This window comes from Populus euphratica, unplaced genomic scaffold (assembly GCF_000495115.2).
Source record: "Populus euphratica unplaced genomic scaffold, PopEup_1.0 scaffold32.1, whole genome shotgun sequence".
In the NCBI taxonomy this organism is placed as follows: domain Eukaryota; kingdom Viridiplantae; phylum Streptophyta; class Magnoliopsida; order Malpighiales; family Salicaceae; genus Populus; species Populus euphratica.
This window is the reverse complement of record NW_011499861.1, coordinates 135,688-155,784: the sequence shown is the minus strand read 5'-3', so window position 1 is coordinate 155,784 and position 20,097 is coordinate 135,688. Positions and strand designations below refer to the sequence as shown.

Sequence of the window (20,097 nt, the reverse complement as noted above, 5' to 3'; positions counted from 1 at the left end):
ATCGATGTAATTGTATTCTCAGCACAATTAAGTAATTTGCTCTTCCAACCTGCCAAACGATTCTTAATTTTTTCGAGAATATCAGCAAATGATGCCCTATTGTGCCTTCCAGTACATAGGCAAGGAGCCCCGAGGTATTTACCTGTATCCAACTGGAAGGAAATATTCAGGATAGTCTTCAGCCGCTCTTTCTTTTCCTCCTCCGAGTACAGGCTGGACTGACAAAGCCTTTAGACTTTGGATGGATTAACAGCCATCCCTAAAGCATTACAAATCTCTTGAAGAGTAAAGTTAACTACCCAAGCTTGATCAATAGAAGCTCGAGTAAAGAATATGACATCATCTGCAAACAATAGCGAGATGTTAAGGGACCGCTCGGAGAAATCTGAAAAGGCTTCCATTCCTCTCGCCTCACTCTTTAGATACACTCGAGTATAGGCTTTCGCTGAATCCACTTTTTTAAACAGCCATTCCACCACAGCGACCATTTTGTGTTTACTAACGGAGTGAAGAAGCTCCTGAGCAACAATAATGTTATCAGAAGCCACCCTTCCTGGAGGAAAACTTGCCTGCATAGGATTAATAAAATCATTTAACAAGGGACGGATTCTGCACACAAGCACCTTTGTGATTAATTACAATATTCTATGCTTGGACAATCAAAACAATCAAGGTCTCAACAATAGAATCAGGGAAAGAGCCAGTAGCAAAAACCTCACCGACAACACGGGGAAACTCCTCCAGTGTTAGACAAGCGGCCTGGAAGTGAAAGGGCCTCTTATAAGAAGGGGGAGTGGGCGTCCACAACTTGAGCAACAAATGACTGTCGGAACCTTGGAAGATGAAGTACAGATGCTTACCAACAAATGACTGTCGGAATTGAACCTTGGAAGATGAAGTACAGATGCTTCTGGGAATAAAACTCGGCACGACTCAATTACATAATCGTCTATCCAGGCGAACATGAATAGAACAAACAACATGGCACTTACGAGGCTAAGTGAATATATTCCCTTCGTAGCCAATTTCAATCAAGGAGCACCCATCCTCTCTTTGAATTTCAATGCACGATTTATTAAGATAGCCGTTGAAGTCCCCTGTGAGAGCCCAAGAAAACTGAAAACCAGACGATAATCCATACAGGAGCTTCCGTGACTTTTTCTTTCAAAGCAGAAACTGGACTTGCGTATCCAGCAGAACACAGCCATTTATGCTCATCAAGGTCCACACTTTCTAGGGTCAAACATCGGGAATGAATATGATGAACAGACTCATCAACCATTTGGGAGTGCGATATGGCCCAAATCCCTCCTGCAAATCCTTCGGCACCTGTTCGAATCATACCATCAAAACCCATAATGGTAGAACCCTCATCTGCTCGAACACCTGAGATATGAGTTTCCAAAAGGAAAATAATATGGGGCTTAAACACTGGCCTTAGCTCACCTAAAGGACACCAGATCTGTTTTCCCTGCACCTCTGCAGTTCAAGCATACAATATTGTAATTAATCATAAAAGATGAAGGATATGAAAGAGAAAAGAAGGGGCACCCGAAAAATGCTTAGCACTTCAAATTCGCCATGGCAGTAGACATGCCACCACGCGAAAATGGGCAGATGACTTTTATCTCTCGATTGCCCATTCTACTACACGCAAATTTCTATTTCAAACCTCACAACCAAGAAGAGTAGCAGACTGCATCAGGCTGCGGGTAATTGGGTTTTCCAATAAATAAAAAATACGAGGTCCAAGGAGGTCACGCGAGTGTAAACAGGGGTTGCTAAGAGCACAGAGTTCCACCCTTGAGCTTAACAATAAATATACAAAAAAAAAAACCCGCACCAGTCAACCAATTTTACCTGTTATATTCAACAACAAAATTCCAACAATTATATTACAAACAAGAAAAACCCTTCTAAGAAATAAAAATACAAACACTACAGGTTGATGAATAATGGCAGTAATCCAGACCGAAACTAATTTATTAAAAATCTATGTTCGACTTTTCTCTTCTTTTCTTTCTTTTTCTTTTTGCAAAAATAAGAAATGAGCCACGGAAAAACATAAATTAAAAATTCGCCCCAGCTACCTCAGAAATGACTCGGCTAACAATACATTCACTTGCGCACACTTTTCTGTAACCCCACCCACGAAAAACAAACCCTCCAAATCTTCCAATGCCACAATTTTTTTGAAAAAAAAAAACCTATATGTCAAAAGCTAAAAAACTAATGGTGTCTCGTATTTGAGCTACGTAGTGTCACACCATGTAAAAATTTTGTATATCCAAGTACACTAAGTTTGCCATCTGAGCTTCTGATCCAATCTTTGATGATTGTATAGGCAGAAGGACCTACATTTAGTTCCTGCAGTGCGGAGAGATTTAAAATTATATTCAAATAGCAACAAGTGTAACACAAATCAAATAGCAGCAGTTGTATATACCCGCGCCAATTCTTCAACTGAGATGACTCGGTTACCCTCCTGTTCAAAATGCTCAAATGCAGTGGAGGCAATCTGCTCCCACCCCTCAAGAGCCTCTAATTGATATGTGCTGATCGCAGCAGCACAAAACTCTTCGAAGTACATCTTCCTATAAGCAAGGGAATCCATCTGAAGAGAGAGGTACATTTGAAAAGGGATAACCATCAACCTTGAGGTGAGAAAAAGGGAAGAAATTAAAACAATTCCTAATCTTCAGAGCAACTAATATGTTTTAGAGAGGATTGACCATTAGAATAGACCTTGGTTAACATCATCCAAACGCAAAGAGGCAAATGTAGCTACTGAAATTCAAGTGGATAGAAGCAAAACTCTCTTTTGAGCGGATAGAATATTGCTAGGTTTAGGCCCTATTTGTTTCATGAAAACCACTTTCTAAATTGTTTTTTGTATATTTACCATTAGAAAAATTGATCGATGAAATACTTTTCAATTAAAAGAAAATTTAGTTTGGTTTCTAGAAAAGTATTTTCCTTTAATTTTGAACGGAAAACATTTTTTAAAAGTAATAAAAAATTCTAATTTTTTTATTATTTATTAATTATATCAAATTTGATCCTCAATCTTTTGATTACTATATATTTTGTTTTGAATCTTTTTTTTCAATTTCATCCCTTAGAATTTGATTTTATTTGATTTTTATATAAATTTGATCCTCATTCTTATTTTATTTGTTTTTGTCAAATCATTTTCTTATAATTTGATCCTCATTCTTATTATGATTATTTGTTTTTGTCAAATCATTTTCTTAATTGAAATTTTTATCATCATATTTAACCTCTATTCTTTTGATTAATATTTATTTTTATTTAAAATCATTTATGAAATTTTAATTTCTTTTTAATTTCATCATCTTTTAACTTTTTTATCTATCAAATTTGATTTTTATTATTTTAATTGTTATTTATTTTATTTGAAATAATTTATAAAAATTATTCTTTTTTAATGTCATCCTCTAAATTTTTTATATGTAAGATTAAATCCTTATTCTTTTAATAAACTTGAAAAAAATTAAAACATTAATAAGTTATTTTCCAGCTTATTTTTCATAACTTATCTAATCACTAGATAATATTTTCTAATTTATTTTTCATGACACTATCAAATATAAAAAATAATTCACTTTTACGAATCCACTTTCCAAGAAAACCACTTCTCAACAAACAAATAAGGCTTTATTTAACTTAAAATACAAAGATAGTAACTGCTGGTTATAATATCATTAGCAGAGCTAAATATGATTACCGCATTGAGAATTTCAGGAACCCTCGACTCTCTCATGGCATCAGTTGCATTATGTACCAACGCCTGCAAAAAATTGCATTTCCTTTTTTGGTTTTAGAAGTCTTCTATTATCATTCCTCCATTAATAAACCTGTAGACTACAGAGATTGATTGAAATAGAAACGGTGACTGACCATTCTGAAATTGTCCAGTGAAACACTTCCATCACCATTTGGCCCTAGCAGATTGAATTGAGCTCTAAGATAGACAAGCTCATCCTCAGTCAAAGCTTTTGAGAGAGCCTGCAATAAGAAGAAAATCCAAAGAAATGTCAGCTGATATACAAAAGAGAATATCAACTTAACTCTTCAACCATTTTACTTTTAATCTTCAGCAGAATTCAAATATGCAGCTACATTGATGATTATGCCTTTAGCATCATAAACGGCAGTTGAGTCAGTAAATAGGTCACAAATAGAGTCTGGCAAATCTTCACTTATACCTAACAAATAATAGCAACTTTGACTTGAAGCAGCCTTAATCCAAATGCAATGGACGTGAACACAGCTATTAATTAACTTTTAGACAAAACAAACCAAATTTAATTTTAGTTTCAGGTTCTGTTTCATTAAAGGAAAAAAAGATATTCAATGGATTTTTGGTAATTAACAAACATAATAAAATCCGCACAGCTTAAAACTTATCAGCAACAGATTTTTTATGACTATACCCCCTCCACCCCCAAACCCCTTACAAAAGAAAAGGGAAGGGGAGAGGGAGAGGGAGAGCATGTATACTAGAGACACCAAACTATTGAAGGTTCTCTGCAGAAGAAGGTTTTGAATCTCCATGATGAATAATTTTTGCATTATCAGGATTGAGATACAGTATAAAATCCTTAGGGTAAGGCATGAGGGAAAAGAAAAGGTACCTTCAGTGCTGCACGTTTAAAAGGTGTAGCATGTAAGTACGCCTTGACTAGCTTGTAGATCAATATGTCTACATGTATAGTACGACTATCATCCCTCAACCATGGGTGAGCTGCAATAATAGAGGATTTTGTTAGCTAAAAGAAATCAAGAAATAAGAAGTGTCAGATGTGAATTTCTCGAGATCATGTTCTGAATTGTCAGTAAGCACATAAGATGCACCATGCAAATATAAGATGATAGATTAATTTCGTACACGTGTCAAACATCCAACCATTCCAAGTAATATATGTTTCCAAAATATTTCAGCCACTTCCACCTCCAGCTGACACCTTTAAACATGGACACAACCAAATAGCCTATGCAATGGTCCTTTGTTCAACTTTATTTGCATGAGGGACTTCCAAAGGAGATGGTTCATCATCCATCATCCATTAAAAATGAAAATCAAGGATCCTTCCGATCTAACATGCTGCACCTCATCCACTGCCAATTCTCCATGGACACTTTCTTATCATAGAAAAGAATGCCATAACCTTGTGATAAACTTGCAAAACCATCCATGCGTATCCATTGTTTTGTCAATGTCACGGGAATGTTTTCACAAAGTAATAGAGGAATTACCAACTTACTTAGAGCTTGGACAGCAGTCATTCTTTTCCTGTAGTCCTTGTTCAGAAGTCTCTTCACAAAATCCTTGGCCTCTGGAGTGACAGAAGGCCAGGGTACATCTTCAAAGTTGGGATCAGATCTCAGCACTGCACGAAAAATCCCTGATTCAGTCCGTGCCCAGAAAGGCCGGCTTCCACATAACAAGATATAGGTAATAACGCCAATGCTCCATATATCTGCTTCAAGACTGTAAGATCTATGCAGGACTTCAGGAGCAACATAGTATGCACTTCCAACAATATCATTTAATCTTTCATCTGCAAACACCACACAGAATTAAAACACTAAAAACTCTCAGATATCAACTAATACATTCAAAAATCATAAAGATTTATACGCCATGTATTTAAACCAGAAAAGCATGTGATGGAAAATAGTTTATATAGTTTAGTTTAACTAGCATTTTTCTTTAGTTAATATTATTATCATTGTTGTTGTCGTTACCTAAGAAAATATTGAAGTTTACAACTTCATTTGGTGCCTATTCAAGTGTGCACCTAAATGTTATTTTTGGGCAGTACCATTTGATGAATCTAGTTTTTCTACCTGGTAGAACTCTAGGTTTTCTTCTATTTTTCCTTGTGGATTGGAGGAAACCCTATTGGATCTCTACAATTTGTTTACTTCCTCTATTGTCCTGTATCATCATGTGCACAAATATCACAGAAATAAAAGAAAAATGGCAGGCATTTTCATGCTCTTATGCTATCAAGGTTACTAATTTTCATAGCCTGCATCAATTTAGCTTAATAATGTTAAACCCCAAATTAGCACACAATCAAATCTAAAATGCTGTCACAATGCGCATGGGAATTCAGTTATCAGGCATAGAACAAGTAAATATGGCAAGGAAATAACCAAATCCTGTGAAAATTTAAAATCTCAGTGTGGGTAACAGACCCAACCCATTCAGTGAAAGATATCTAAATCAATCTCTGAGTAAAGCAATGGAGGCCAAGGATAATAATTTATGTAAGTTGACCAAAAACCATGGGAAGCTCTGCTTATTACCTGGCCTAAAAAAGTCGGAAAGACCAAAATCAATAAGCTTCATGTCAGCATCTTCACTCCCAGAAGTGAAAAGGAAATTCTGTAACAAAAGAGGATCCAGTTATGAGTATGGAATGAAAAATTCCACATAAACACTGCCATCCCCCATGTCACCAATGACTGCAATTATTTTATGTAAACCAATAACACATCAAGTTTAAGGGGAAAACCTCTGGTTTTAGGTCACGGTGTACAACGCCTTGAAGATGACAAAATGCTACCACGCACAAGATTTGCACAATTATTGCTTTTGCATCTTCCTCTGTGTATCTTCCTCCTCTGCAGCAGAGGAAAATGTTACATTAATATGAGAACATAACAGTTCAACCATGCAATAATCATTTAACAAAACATAGAATTTGAATTAGTTCTAACCAGCATAGATGGATGAAAAGGTTCACATGCAACATCCATCATGATTTTAATTTGAGGCCAAGGCAAGAAAATAAATTAAAAAAGAAGTTCATACACCATGCAAACTTATTGCATTACCTTGCCAAAATTCTGTCTAAAAGCTGCCCTCCCTCACACAATCTGAAAAGCAAACAGTAATCCCCAAAACATTAGACATCAAAGTTTAAAATGTGTTGACAAAATCATACAACATAAACAGAAGTTAATACTTCTAGCAGGAAAAAAATCCAAAAATTGCCATTTTTAAATACTGCCAGAGAAAATAATGACAAAGATACAATGCTCAGTTATGTTCCTTGCATAAATTTAAACAAAAAATAATAAAAGACATACTCCATCACTATGTACACGTTATTGGCATCCTCAAATGCATCATAAAATTTGACCAGATGCCTATGTCCCGATAGAGCTTTCAGTATTTTTACCTCCCTACGAACATCTTCAATTGATATAGTGGTAGTCATCTGCCAAATAAGTCTTGTGAAAATATAGATGTTACACAATACATAATGCAATTAATCCTAACTAAGAAAATAATTCAGAGATTTCATAAATCTGATCACTGAACATAAAAGAAATGAGGCAATAGCCAAAGTTATCAAGGAAAACAATTAAGGATAGTTCTTAGGAATTAGAAAATAGAAGTTTAAGCAGAAAACTTCAATCATTGGCATGTACAGGAAACATTTAATGAAGAAAAAGGCCGCAGAATTTCCATTATGCCTTTGTGTCATACACTGGCACAAACAAGGGACATTTCCCAGCTCCAGAGATTGTTACACATATTTTAGGCGTGTGGAGGAGGAAGGGGGGCGAAGGTTTTGATTGCCTTGAGCGGGCACATGCACCAACGAGCACATATCCATGCATATGTGAGGGTGCGTTCGTATTTGTACTGGCACAAACAATGGACATTTCCCAGCTCTAGAGATTGCTACACATATTTTAGGCATGTGAAGGAGGAGGAAAGGGGGCTTTGATTTTGATTGCCTTGAGCTGATACATGCACCAATGAGCACATATTCATGCATAAGTGTGATTCCGTATTTGTACTGTGTCAAGTAACTGGCAAATTGGCAATTGAACCTTTTTATAATTCCTACAAAAAAAAAACAGGGCTCAATATGGTTTATAAAATTGGGTTTGAAAGGATTATGAATATGTAAAAGAATAGGGTCAACAAAGTGAAATTATAGTTTTAAATAAAATATGGCTAGCAAGTCATTTCAAGGTACAGCATGCATTTATAGAGGGTCAAATGATCACTTTGCATAATAAGTGATTGCAGTTTAATTACCAAATGATTTTCCATGTAGATGAATGTAAGATATAAGAGAAGATTACAAGAGGACCATGAAATATAACATTTATATGGCATTTGTGCATGCTCAAACACATAAATGCATATCTTATTACAAATGACGAATTAAAAAAAGCTACTACCAGAATGTATTTGATGGTCCAAAGAATGATGCCTAAAACCTATGAAGCACAATACTTAATGCATCTCCATGAAAGTATTATAGGTATCTGAATTCTTTCTATGAATACGGACATTGGATAGTTTACTCAAAAACTTCATATTCCAATGAGATTCAGTTTTAGCTAGTGAATGGTTGATCTCATTAATAGAACCAGAGTGATGAAAATAATTCCACTCACATATTGTCTTCATTTTTCACAGAAGAATCAAAGAATTTGAGAGTTATTTATTCTATAATGCATAGCAATAAAAACACAGTCACACCAAATAAATTCCTTTCAATCTTTCCAGGGTCGTCATAACTGACACAACTAAAGCTGAGAACACTACCTGCACGTTGAATATCCTTTGTTTTATACTTGCAGTATTTGCATGCTTACATGCTGCAACGATGCCAGTGAACTCAATATGTAACATCAAATTTGAAAACTCTGGCAGAGAAATATTATCATTAATGTTTCTCTCTTCAATGAAAAAATTAGGCTAAGACATGAATTAACATAAGAGCTAAGGAAGTTCCTGTTGCCATTTGCACAAATGCATATCAGGCACAGAATAGCATCATTTCAGCTCATACTATGCTTTCTTATCAGTTTCAGATGCTGACCACCATATCCGTGTATATCATACTCTTCGATGCACGATTTAACATCCTCACAAGTAACCCTTTTTTCTTAATGTCTAACACATACATAATTATCTGGTGTGTTTAGTTATTGTGCACAGTATTTTAACTCTTTTTTTTTTTCTATGCTGACTTCTACACATGCAAAAGGAAATATATCAGAATACCTACAGTCAGATTCCATTTATTGAATTACAGATCTTTAGATCAATATCTTGCACATTCTCCTGATACTCACATCATTAAAACCCATGTAATATCCTCTCTGATACTCTAAATAATGCTTATCAAGGAGTCCCTTCTTGCGGTGCCTTCAGCTACATTCCAGTTTTTGGACACAAGCTGACTTAACCAGATACTTCGTCTCGGATACTGACAAACACTCTCCTATGTCTCTTCCATTTTTCCCAATATATTCACATCCATGTCACAATCTAAGTTCGACTGCCTTCCAAATTTCTTGCCACGCATGGAAGGAATAAATTGCAGATAAAAATAAGTCAAATTTATCAAGGGATTTTCCACTTCCAGAAAATAAAAAATAAAAAGAGAGTGATTCTCCCATCATTCCCATCAATGTGTTTCCTTACAAGTCAGCACCAGAACCAAACCACGCCTAAGAGTTGCCATACATAGCCGATAATATTTTAAACAACCGGCTAAAATTAGCCCCAACACAACAGCACGAAGAAGTTAAACATAAAATCTACCACTCTAATTACAACAAAAAAAAAAACCCTCACTGATCAAATTGAAATGAGCATAAAATTAGTACCTTTGCTTTTGATATAATCTTGACAGCAACAGCTTCATCTTTAAGTTCACCTTTTTTGACTCTAGCAGAGCAAGTATGACCAAAATGCCCTCTTCCTATTTCCTTCCCTAACTCATACTTAGCTCCAAAATTCTTGCTATATCCAAAACTCTTATCAAGCGACTGCTCTTGCTGCTGCTCCGCCTCCACACCGCCGTGCTCCGGGATTGGTCCCTCCTTCGGCTTCCCTCTACCACCAAGCCTCTTCACCAACGACGCCCCGATATGCCTCGCCGGCGACGGCGGGGGAAACGGCCTCCTAAAAAATCTCCTAGGCGTAGACGACCTCGCCGGAGACGGCGACACTCCTTGAAGCGGGCTGGCGGCGACACCCTGTGGATACGGGCTCGGCCAGGGGCTCGGGTGCGTGGAGGAGGAACTGGCCGAGTACTTCAACGAGCGCACGCCGTTACGCGGGGTGGAGGAAGGTAAGGGCGTTTGCTGGTTGTGATCGGTGGAGGAAGCGACGATTGTGACGGTTGTTGCGTCATTTATGTTAGTTGAATTAGTTTTGCCGTAACACTGCCCCATCAGAAGAAATTTTACAGTCTCAGTCAAAGTCCACACATCGGACGGTTAATAAAATATTTCTCCTCCGGATCTGATCTGATCATCACCGGAGAGAAAATAATTTAAATAAAAAAACAGAGCAAGAGAACCAAGCTAAGGAAACGATCAAAGAAGAGAATGAAAAGAGAGTTCAAAGACAGAAAGAGAAGAGGGAAGACAAAAGGGTTTGGCTTGTGAGACACAGAGAGACAGAGATTGAATTCAGCATAGCACAGGTGAAGTAGCAGTAGCAGCAAAGGAAGGAAATTATACTATGTTAAATCAGCAAAAGTTATTGGATTTAAAATCGGCCGTTGGATTTTGTAGAACAAATATTAATTATATTATTTATGGAAGTGAAAATCACTATCCGAGAGAGATGGGGCACTGTTTCGCTCTGTGATTCAACTTCTTTTTTATTAAAATTAAAATTTTTTATTTTAAGTTTATTTTAATATTTTTTATAATTTAATATGCAGATGTAAAAATAAATTTTAATAAATAAATTAAAATATTATTTTAATATATATTCAAATTAAAAACATTTTAAAAAGATAATGTATTCACAAACATCCTCTTAACAGTAGGTAATGCTATGTTAATTAATAATAATAATAATAATTGTACTGGAAGTTATTTTATAAAATGTTTTTATATTAAAATAATATTTAAAAGAAAATTTTTAATATTAACAAAACAATAAAGAATATTAATTTTAATTTTTTAATAAAAATTTTAAAAATTTAAAAAATACTATTAGTGATGTGATCATAAAGAGATAGGAGAGTTACTTAATTTCTTATTTGCTAACTAAATATAGAGAAGATCCGAAGTTGATTGGAGCGTAGAGTAATCACAAGTTGATTCATTTTTATATCTCGAATGAATTCTTTCTCGCTCTCATTGTCAATTTCTCTCTCTGTTTTTATTCTCCCATTTATAAACCCATTATAATCCAAATCTCTTCGGAGCTGGGAATTGGGAAACAGATCTCCCACTTGACAACTACAGGCTCATGTGGGGTTTATTACAACAGTGATTGAGAGTGTGATTGAGTTTATTTTTTAAAATATTTGTATTTAAAAAATATATTAAAATAATATTTTTTATTTTTTAAAAATATTTTTAATAACAACCTATTAAAAAATATTATTTTAAAGTAAAAAATAAAAAAAATATTTTTAAAATATAAAAACAAATATTACTAATTATGGCCGTTGTTTCTGATTTTTATAATCGAAAAGGAATTCCACTGATAAAAGAGATTTTTATTGTTATTCAGTGATGACGAAACTACATATCGAACCATGCTATCGTTAATCACAACAAGTTCTTTTTCCAGGCTTGGAAATTTCCTACTCCTGGCTTACAAAAATGCCCCTGCAAAGAAACGTGGCTCTCTGTTGAGGGTGCGGAGTATAAGAGATGATGGGGTCGATGGTACAAATAAGGATCGGTGCAAGACGAGAAGTCGCCAACTCGGTGGTGCTCAGGAGGGGAGTTAATTCGAGGTGGCAAGATCTTGACCGTCTAAACAAGCATTCCCATGAGCAGATCTTTGAGAAGTTTCTCTGTTTAATTTAAAAATGACGCTAAACTCACAATCTAATTAATTAAGAATCTGTATTTTCAATTTCCGTCTATTAAATATAACTTTTCAAAATTAAAAATTTATTTCAGTTAATTAAATATTATTTTTTTCGTACGGATTATTATTATCAACTTTATTTTGACTCGTATTAATACTCAATATCATTTCCCACTTTACTTTCTTTATGGGTAATTTCTTTTTAAATTTTCAAATTATAAATGCGTGCGTGTGTATACTGTTGACAATAATAACAAGTAAAGATATGGATCATGTACGAGGAAAAAAGTTGTCACTTTCATTTTGATAAGTATTTTATTTTTTCAATGACAACATAATATTTTGATTTTAAAGTATTTTAGTATGTTGTTTCAGTAATTATTTTTTATCATCATCAATATTTTTAAATCTATTTTTATCTCAACTTCTCAGCTCAATATTTTATTAGGAACAACGAATTTATTATTATTTATTATCATATATAATTATTAATTTATTTTTATTAAATACATGTATTAACAATTCAATTTATAATTAAATTATTTTTTCATATTAGAAAAAACATTAACAGTATCCTCACTTTTTTTTGCATTGAAAAAAAAAAAATCTACCACGCAGCATAATTCCAGGAATCAAACTACTTATAACCAAGATGAAAATAAAAGATGATATATATATATATATATATAAAAAAAAAAATTCAACTGCTTACTCTTTCTTGATCAGTTGTTCTGACAAGGTGCGAAGATGTTGTATTTGATTTTATGTTTTATAAGTGTTTTTAAAAAATTATTTTTTATTATTTTATTTTAAATTAATATTTTTTAAATATTTTAGATTATTTTGATATGTTAATATTAAAAATATTTTTTTAAAAAAATATATTATTATGATATATTTTTTAGTGAAAATTATTTTAAAAAATAATTATAACTGCATTTTTAAATATGCTCATAATCCATTTTTTAACCCTAAATGATATAGCTTAACAAGTTAGTTTTAGATTTATTTTTATAAATCATTAATTTAAGTACTATAAATTCTAGATCTATTTAATTATTAATTTTAAAATCATAAAAAATTAATTGAACATACATAAATCAGCTTAAATATACATAACTATCAAAATTTAAAAAATAATAATAACATTTTTCCACTGTCTTACAAATCCTACATTTTCAAGTGAATGTTTTGTATTTTAAAGTGTTTTTTATAAAAATAATATATTCAAGTAATAATTTTTATTATTTTTAAAAAAATATTTTTAATATCAACACATTAAATTAATAAAAAATTTAACAATTAAATTTTAAATAAATAATGTTTTGAATACAACATCATACACCCCGTGGTGCATCCATGCGTGTGCCCATTACACGCATGAACTCCTCTGTGGAGCCGGCCGCCCTTCATAAAAGCTTCAGTAGTGACCAACTAATTAATGTTCATTACAAACCATTAAGTGGGCACACCATGTGATATCAACGGAGCTAATTACTGTACAATTACGTACACATGCTGATAAACCCCACGTATATAACTCGAGAGGTGAAACTTTCAACTCAAAGTGTACTTCGGCGCCTGTTAATTAATCATCAATTTCTATCCATAATCTATACAATTACAGCTTGAAAAAAAAAAATACAGTAATGTGTGATTATGATTGTTTTTAAAATGTTTTTTATTAAAATAATTTTTTTTATTTTAAAATATTATTTTTAAGATTAGCATATCAAAATAATATAAAAAATATAAAAAATTTAACAAAAAAAAATTAATTTTTTTAAAAACACGAAAATGGAAGGTGAGGTGTGGCTGCAGCCGATAATTAACGATGCAACTTGAATGAATGATCTTAGCAGAGTTGTTGGAAGGTGACATCGAAATGTGGCCATGCACATGCTTTTAGTACTCATTCTAGTCGGTGATGAGTGCATGCGCATGCGATGAACTTGAGCTAGCAGCTTCCAATTGTCCAAAGCTTTTGCCACTGGCTCGACGACAAGTGAATATTCTATTTACTATGTCCAAAGCATTACCTTCTGTCCTTCCTTATTTTATTCTTTCCAAATTTAAATCTTTTTTTTTTTGTCACCTCCCAGATGCTCTTTAAGAATATTGTTTCTAAAGTATAATAACGTGCTCCAAACGGTGTTCTGTAAAAGAATATTTATTTTATTTAAAAATACCTCTTATATTTTCAATTCATTTTAATTTATTATTATAAAAAATAACTCCTACTACAGTTCAAAACACCTCGTGCATTTGGATGCCTCCTCGAATAAGCTACCAATGAGGCCACCGAACAAAAGACAAATTTAGAAGATGAAGAGTTGTTCTAAAGTGGAAGCTTGCTTGTGATGGGCTTGGCTGAAGTTTGGGTCGGACTCTTTTCTCTGAGAGGAGGTGGAGGGGAGCAGGTTAATAGATTTGGGTTAGTTTGTACAACTTGGTCTTGGGATCGATTATCCACTCGTTACAAACACTGCCACGTACCTCTCTCTCTCTCTCTCTCTCTCTCTTCTTTTTATATTTTGGGTCCTTGAGAAAAACTGATCGTCGTCGGGGGGTGGATCGTACACCATTCAGGTGCCGTCAAGTTATTAGAAATGAAAAGTACGGGGTGTAAATGGAGAAATTGATATGACATTTTAATTTTAATATTATATTTGAAATAGTAACAAGAAATTACAGAAATTTTTTTAAATTTTTAATACCTTATATTTAAGATGAAATTAAAAAATAATTTTATTAATAATAATGGCAGTATAAATAATAAAAGTAATTATAGTAATAATGCTGAAAATATCAATAAAAAAATTGATATTAGAGTGATAATAATACAACAATAATATATTTTAATCCAATATGAAAGGTGATAGAAAAGTGCGGGTGATGAAAGAAGAATATAACAGTTCAAGTGATACTTGTTTTGAAACAATAATTTATTACTGTAATCGATTATAATAATATTATAAGTAGTGATTAATATAATGATATTGATAAAAATAGTTAATACTTCCACTATTACCAAATAACACATCAATGAAATTTGTGCCAAAAATTATGTGAGAGAGAATATCATGATTGTACAAGGAATTAAAATATTGTTACTCATTAGCCACAATGCAAATTATTTATCCGTTTTCCATCCACCCATTTCTTTCTTTGTTTTTTTATATATATATATATAAATGAGGTGTTTGAACCAGCTTACGAGTACTTTGACTATTCCCGAACCCATTAAACACTCTGCAAGCTCAATAAACATGTAAAGCACCGCAAAGATGACAGATATACCATACAAAGATGGATCCAGGAAAGATTTGAAGGGAAGAACCCTCCAGTCCCACTCCCACTAGGACTCGAACCATATTCAAATGAAAAGGAATGCACTCAACAACCACCGAGCCACAACCCGTCTCTCTTCTAAAATAATTAATTTAATTTAAAAAATTTGGTTATTTTTTAACCTATATTTTAAGTAAATTTTTTTAAAATTTAAAACTTACATAAACTCACACTATCTTATACTTAATTTTTATTAAATAAATAGGATAGTATGATTTAAATTCATAATTATTTAGTTATCAAGATTCTAATACCATATTAAAAAATTAATTCAATCTAAAAATTTAAATTATTAAGTAATATCTCAAGATATGAAACTTTTTTTTTCATAATTTTTTTCATATTATTTATACATTTCATTTATTTTTATTTAAAAATATCATTTGTTGTCCAATAAAACAAACACATGAATCACATCTTTCTCCACTTTATTCACTGTGTCCAATAAAACACACACATGAATCACATCTTTCTCCACTTTATTCACTGTCATCGCTTTAGCGATCTTTACAAGGAAATAATTTATTCAATGTAAAGAAAAATATTAAGCAGCTCGACGCATTTATTAACATAAATTATTTGCTTAAATTATGTAAAAGACATAGTAAATAAAAGAAATTTTTAATTACTCTCTTATAAGATCTTCTGTTAATATAAACATGAGATATAATATATTGTTTTTAGTTTTGCTATGTTACTAAAGAAAGACATAACGAAGAATAAATAATAACTAGCCCATTTTCCTGCGGGTCAAAGCAAACAAAATTTAAGTGTACAGGCGTTTGTATTGTGTCTTCTAAAATAATTGGTTTTAATTAAATAATATATTTTAAATTTATTTGAGTTAATCTATAAAATTTACAGGAATAATTTTTAAAAAAAATATAAAAAACTTAATCTTGAATTAACTCAATATTAAAAAATAAAATTAAAATAAACACTTAATTAAAAAAAAACTAAATGAGCTAGAGTCAAAAAAATAAACTCGTGATGCAACTCATACAAGCCATCAAATTCAATAAATTTCTTATCCCATATATTATTATTATTTTAATTATACAATAATAAAACACATAATAATTCTCTTGCATGAAACATTTTTTTTCAAAAAAAAATCATGATAGACATGTGAGACCGAGATTGCAAAAGTAGATCATTGATAATAAATTATGAAATTATATTCTTTTAGTTTTGAGTTAAAAAAAAAAACTAGATCATATATATCATAAATGGTAAAATTGTATTTTTTTTTAAATAAAGGACATACAAGGTATTAAAAAAAACAAATAATAGCTCGAAGATCGCAGATTAACTTGTTAAACTTATAATCATGCTTATTGACTTAATTTATTTCAATAATTTTTTAATCAATTTTTTAACCTATCTATATAAAAAAAAAGACAAAAAAAGCTCATGCACGTGGGCTTATGGCCTAACATGCCTAGACATTAAATGCATATCTTCCAACCCAGCTAATGCACTTAGACGGAATTGTTTTTTCAAATTTTTAAAGCGGTATTCAACATGTGTTTGCTTTAATTTCTTTTTCAAAAAAGAAAGTAAACAAGTTTCATCTGTTTTTTTATAGAATTCAGTGACCAAATGTAAAAAAAAAAAAAAAACCTTGGGTTTTTTGCTAAAAAATTGATTTTTTAACCTATTTTGACCCAAAAGAAAACCTTAACAAACATATCAATAGCCTAAAAGATAGCTTAAAAAATCAAACTCAACCTGAACTTAAAAAATATTATCGCAGTTATATTTGTCTCCTCGGGTAAGGAGAATGAAAAAAAAAAAAAACACGTTAGTGAAACCCTTCTCTTGAAATAAAATTCATTGACACCAATATTAATTATTTTTATATTTAAAATCATCGTTAATGGTTATTTTCTCTCTCTGCACTAGAATTCAAAGAGCTTCTCTTTATCTTTTCTCACAAAAAAAGATTGAAAATTAGGGAAATAAAATTTAATATTAAAAGTGAATTTCCAAAAACTAGAAGGATCGGTCACCTAATAAATAGAAGGATAGAGGACTAAAATAAACCTTTTAAATGGAATTCAAAGTTGTCATTTTATCTATCTCTTTTATGTTGATCCTTTATCTTTTAATCCAACATTTTCTTCCAAAAAACAAAAGCAACTTGATGCTAAATTAGGCTCAAAATAACTTTGATTATGTAAAAAAATAATCCAAGTACCAAATTACAAACTTAAAAAAATTTATTTATTCCAATTCACAATGATTCGTGGAGTATATAGTTAAAAGACTACAATAAAACTACCTTGAGACCTTTTTTTTTTTTTGTAATAATAAGATCAACAATGATATGCAAAGTATATTGACAAGTCCAAGTTCAATAAAAAGTTTGGACAAGCCGAACGAGCTTTTTGATAAAATCAAGTATAATTTTTACTTTAATAGTTGAATCAAGTTGAAATTTTATCAATTAATTGAAAGGTTGATTGGATTTATTTTATATTTTAACAACAACCATTGAATAAGCTTTTGCAACAATGAAAATTATTAAAACAATACTTTACAATTATATGAAGAGTATTTTTCTTAAAAATTATTTAAATGTTATATAAAAAAAGAGATTGTCAAGAGATTCTCCTTAGATATAATAATTAATGATTTATATTCTATAAAAAAATAGCGAGTATATGATTAAAATAAATATCTAAGAATCTTTTTTTATTGTTTTATTGCTATTGCAATTTATTTAAAAAAATTATTAAAAAAATAATGCTTATATTTTATAAGTATAAAAATAAATTTTATATGTTTATATTTTATAAGTATAAAAATAACAAAATTAAAATAATAAATATATTACTAAAATAAAAATAATTTCATAATTTTGATTTAATTTGATATTATTCTTAATCTCTTAGCCCATACGTACGTCTATCGTTCTATATTTACAGTAAATTACATAGCCCTTTTGTGTTTACAACTCATGTACGGTGGTGGATTAGAAGAAAACAACTTATGTCTTGTTTTAGCCGCCCCCTCATCCAAAAAAAAAAAAAGAAAAAAAAATTATCCGGAAAATCCACTCCCATAACCAGCTGTCTTAATTCTTAATTTATAAGGTTCCGTTAAGATGCTTATTTTTGGGTGGTGGTTAGTTAAGCAGTTACACTACATGGATGTGGTGCTTTGCAGATTTTGGAGTAGCTTAAAAGGAATTCAAATATGGCAGCACACCCATATCTATTATTATGGGCCCAGGACCCCTCGATGTTTCCTTTCAGGCTTTTGCATGAAAGGGCGATCACAGGTCTGTCTGTAATGATTTTAGAGAAAGCCGGTACAGGAACCTTTAGGTGGTAAAAAAGAGCCGGTGGGGCGTTGAGATCAACCATAACCACCAATCATATCATCATCACTCTCGATCACATTTTGAGGATGGTGACAGATTGTCTATGGAAGCAATACCAGAACGCCACAGAAGGCAAATAATAAAGGCCATGTATATCTACCACGTTTGTGTAGTACTACACAGTACTGGAGCTGAATTTATACTCTACTGCTCTGGTAATGGGAGTTTGATGATCTCTTTCAGTGTCATTGTTCAACTGTAGAATCTCATTTCATGCAGCTCACGTTTATTCGTATGTAAATCAGCACGTAGAATTGACACTTCAGCCAAGATTAGGAGAAATCAAGCTAGGGAGATTTGGGTCTAGCAAGAAAAAGAAGAAGAAGAGAGCTTTGTCTAGGTGCATTACAGGTGGGTTATTAAAAACAAACAATATGCAGAGAAGAACAATTTATATCTGTCTAGTTACTAAATAAATCGAGGCATACAAATAAATAGAATTCTCTCAGTATTCTTGAATCTTGCGCTATCGAATTTGAGGTGACCACCATTGCTTCGTCAACAACAAAATAAAAAATCAATACAATTGTCTTCTACAGGATGCTTGTGTCGTCTTACATGAACAATGTGTTTTGGAATAGGAGGACATTTGGAAAATTCTTAAAAGACCATAGTCAGCATGGTGGCATAAATTAATAGCAGTGATTACGCCATAAAAATCCCAAGGAAAACAGGCCAAGCAATAGCTGGATTGGATTGCCGAGTGGATGCCACTGCATGCCCGCCGTTGGCAAGTTCTCTGCATGGCAGCAAAATTAATTAATTGTTCACGTATATTTTTCCCACTTGACATAAGAATATTTGCATTGTTTTTTTACCACGTAACATTGTTCATGTTTACTGGCAGATCGAAGAGCTAGCCGCGGGGAGTTATTGGACGACGTTCGATGTTCTCTCGTGATTTTACGGCCATGACCGAACTGTAGTTGTAGCGGGCAAAACTTTATAGGATCCATCAAAATTCGAGGTATGCAGTCGCGTTTTGGGACCATGTAGAACGAGCTGTAGATCAAAATCGATGCATTTGCATGGCCAGCATGCTAATAATATATTCACGAGCCACACCTTTCTCCTGGACCCTGTGTTCGTTTGTATATATCATTAGTAACCAGGTACACTATAAACGCACCATTGCCTATCTCTCTCGAGGTAAGATTCCTTGAATATAGTTACACTGTCAAATTTACACTGTTCCTTGGTGTAAACAGTGAACCTTTTTTCATTCCAAGGCGAGATCAGACTCGAACCTTAATCGTGAGTTTCTGTACGCAGGAAAGCGAGGGTTGTCGTGAAAATTAACAAATAATCCATACAAGTTGTATAAATGATGTGGAGGTTGCGTTTTTCATCATTAAATATCTTTAGAACATACAATTAATATGAGTTGATGCTTGTAAAGGAAACCAAAATGATATTTCGCGTCGCGAATTATAATCTAACCCTTGCTTTGGAAAAGGATTAATATAATGACGACGAGGGGGGGGGGGGGGGGGGGGGGGTGGGGTAT

General features: G+C 32.5%; 1 protein-coding gene across 4 annotated transcripts; it reads right to left on the bottom strand.

Moving 5' to 3' along the window:
* Positions 1-1,840: 1,840 nt before the first annotated feature.
* Positions 1,841-10,635, bottom strand: LOC105124711 (CDPK-related kinase 3). 4 transcript variants are annotated; one of them, XM_011024815.1, is made up of 12 exons: positions 9,676-9,732; positions 8,606-8,706; positions 7,126-7,256; positions 6,871-6,912; positions 6,549-6,657; positions 6,340-6,418; positions 5,289-5,585; positions 4,659-4,768; positions 3,922-4,029; positions 3,749-3,811; positions 2,447-2,614; positions 1,841-2,367 (listed from the first exon to the last, which is right to left on the bottom strand). In XM_011024815.1, the coding sequence occupies exons 2-12, from the start codon at positions 8,690-8,692 to the stop codon at positions 2,230-2,232; spliced, it is 1,332 nt and encodes a 443-aa protein (XP_011023117.1). In that variant the 5' UTR covers positions 8,693-8,706; positions 9,676-9,732; the 3' UTR covers positions 1,841-2,229. The 4 variants fall into 4 exon arrangements, with proteins under 4 accessions (XP_011023117.1, XP_011023116.1, XP_011023118.1 ...); XM_011024814.1 differs by lacking the exon at positions 8,606-8,706 and having other exon boundaries at positions 9,676-10,635; XM_011024816.1 differs by lacking the exon at positions 8,606-8,706 and having other exon boundaries at positions 7,126-7,269; positions 9,676-9,799.
* Between the last annotated feature and the right edge of the window lie 9,462 nt (positions 10,636-20,097).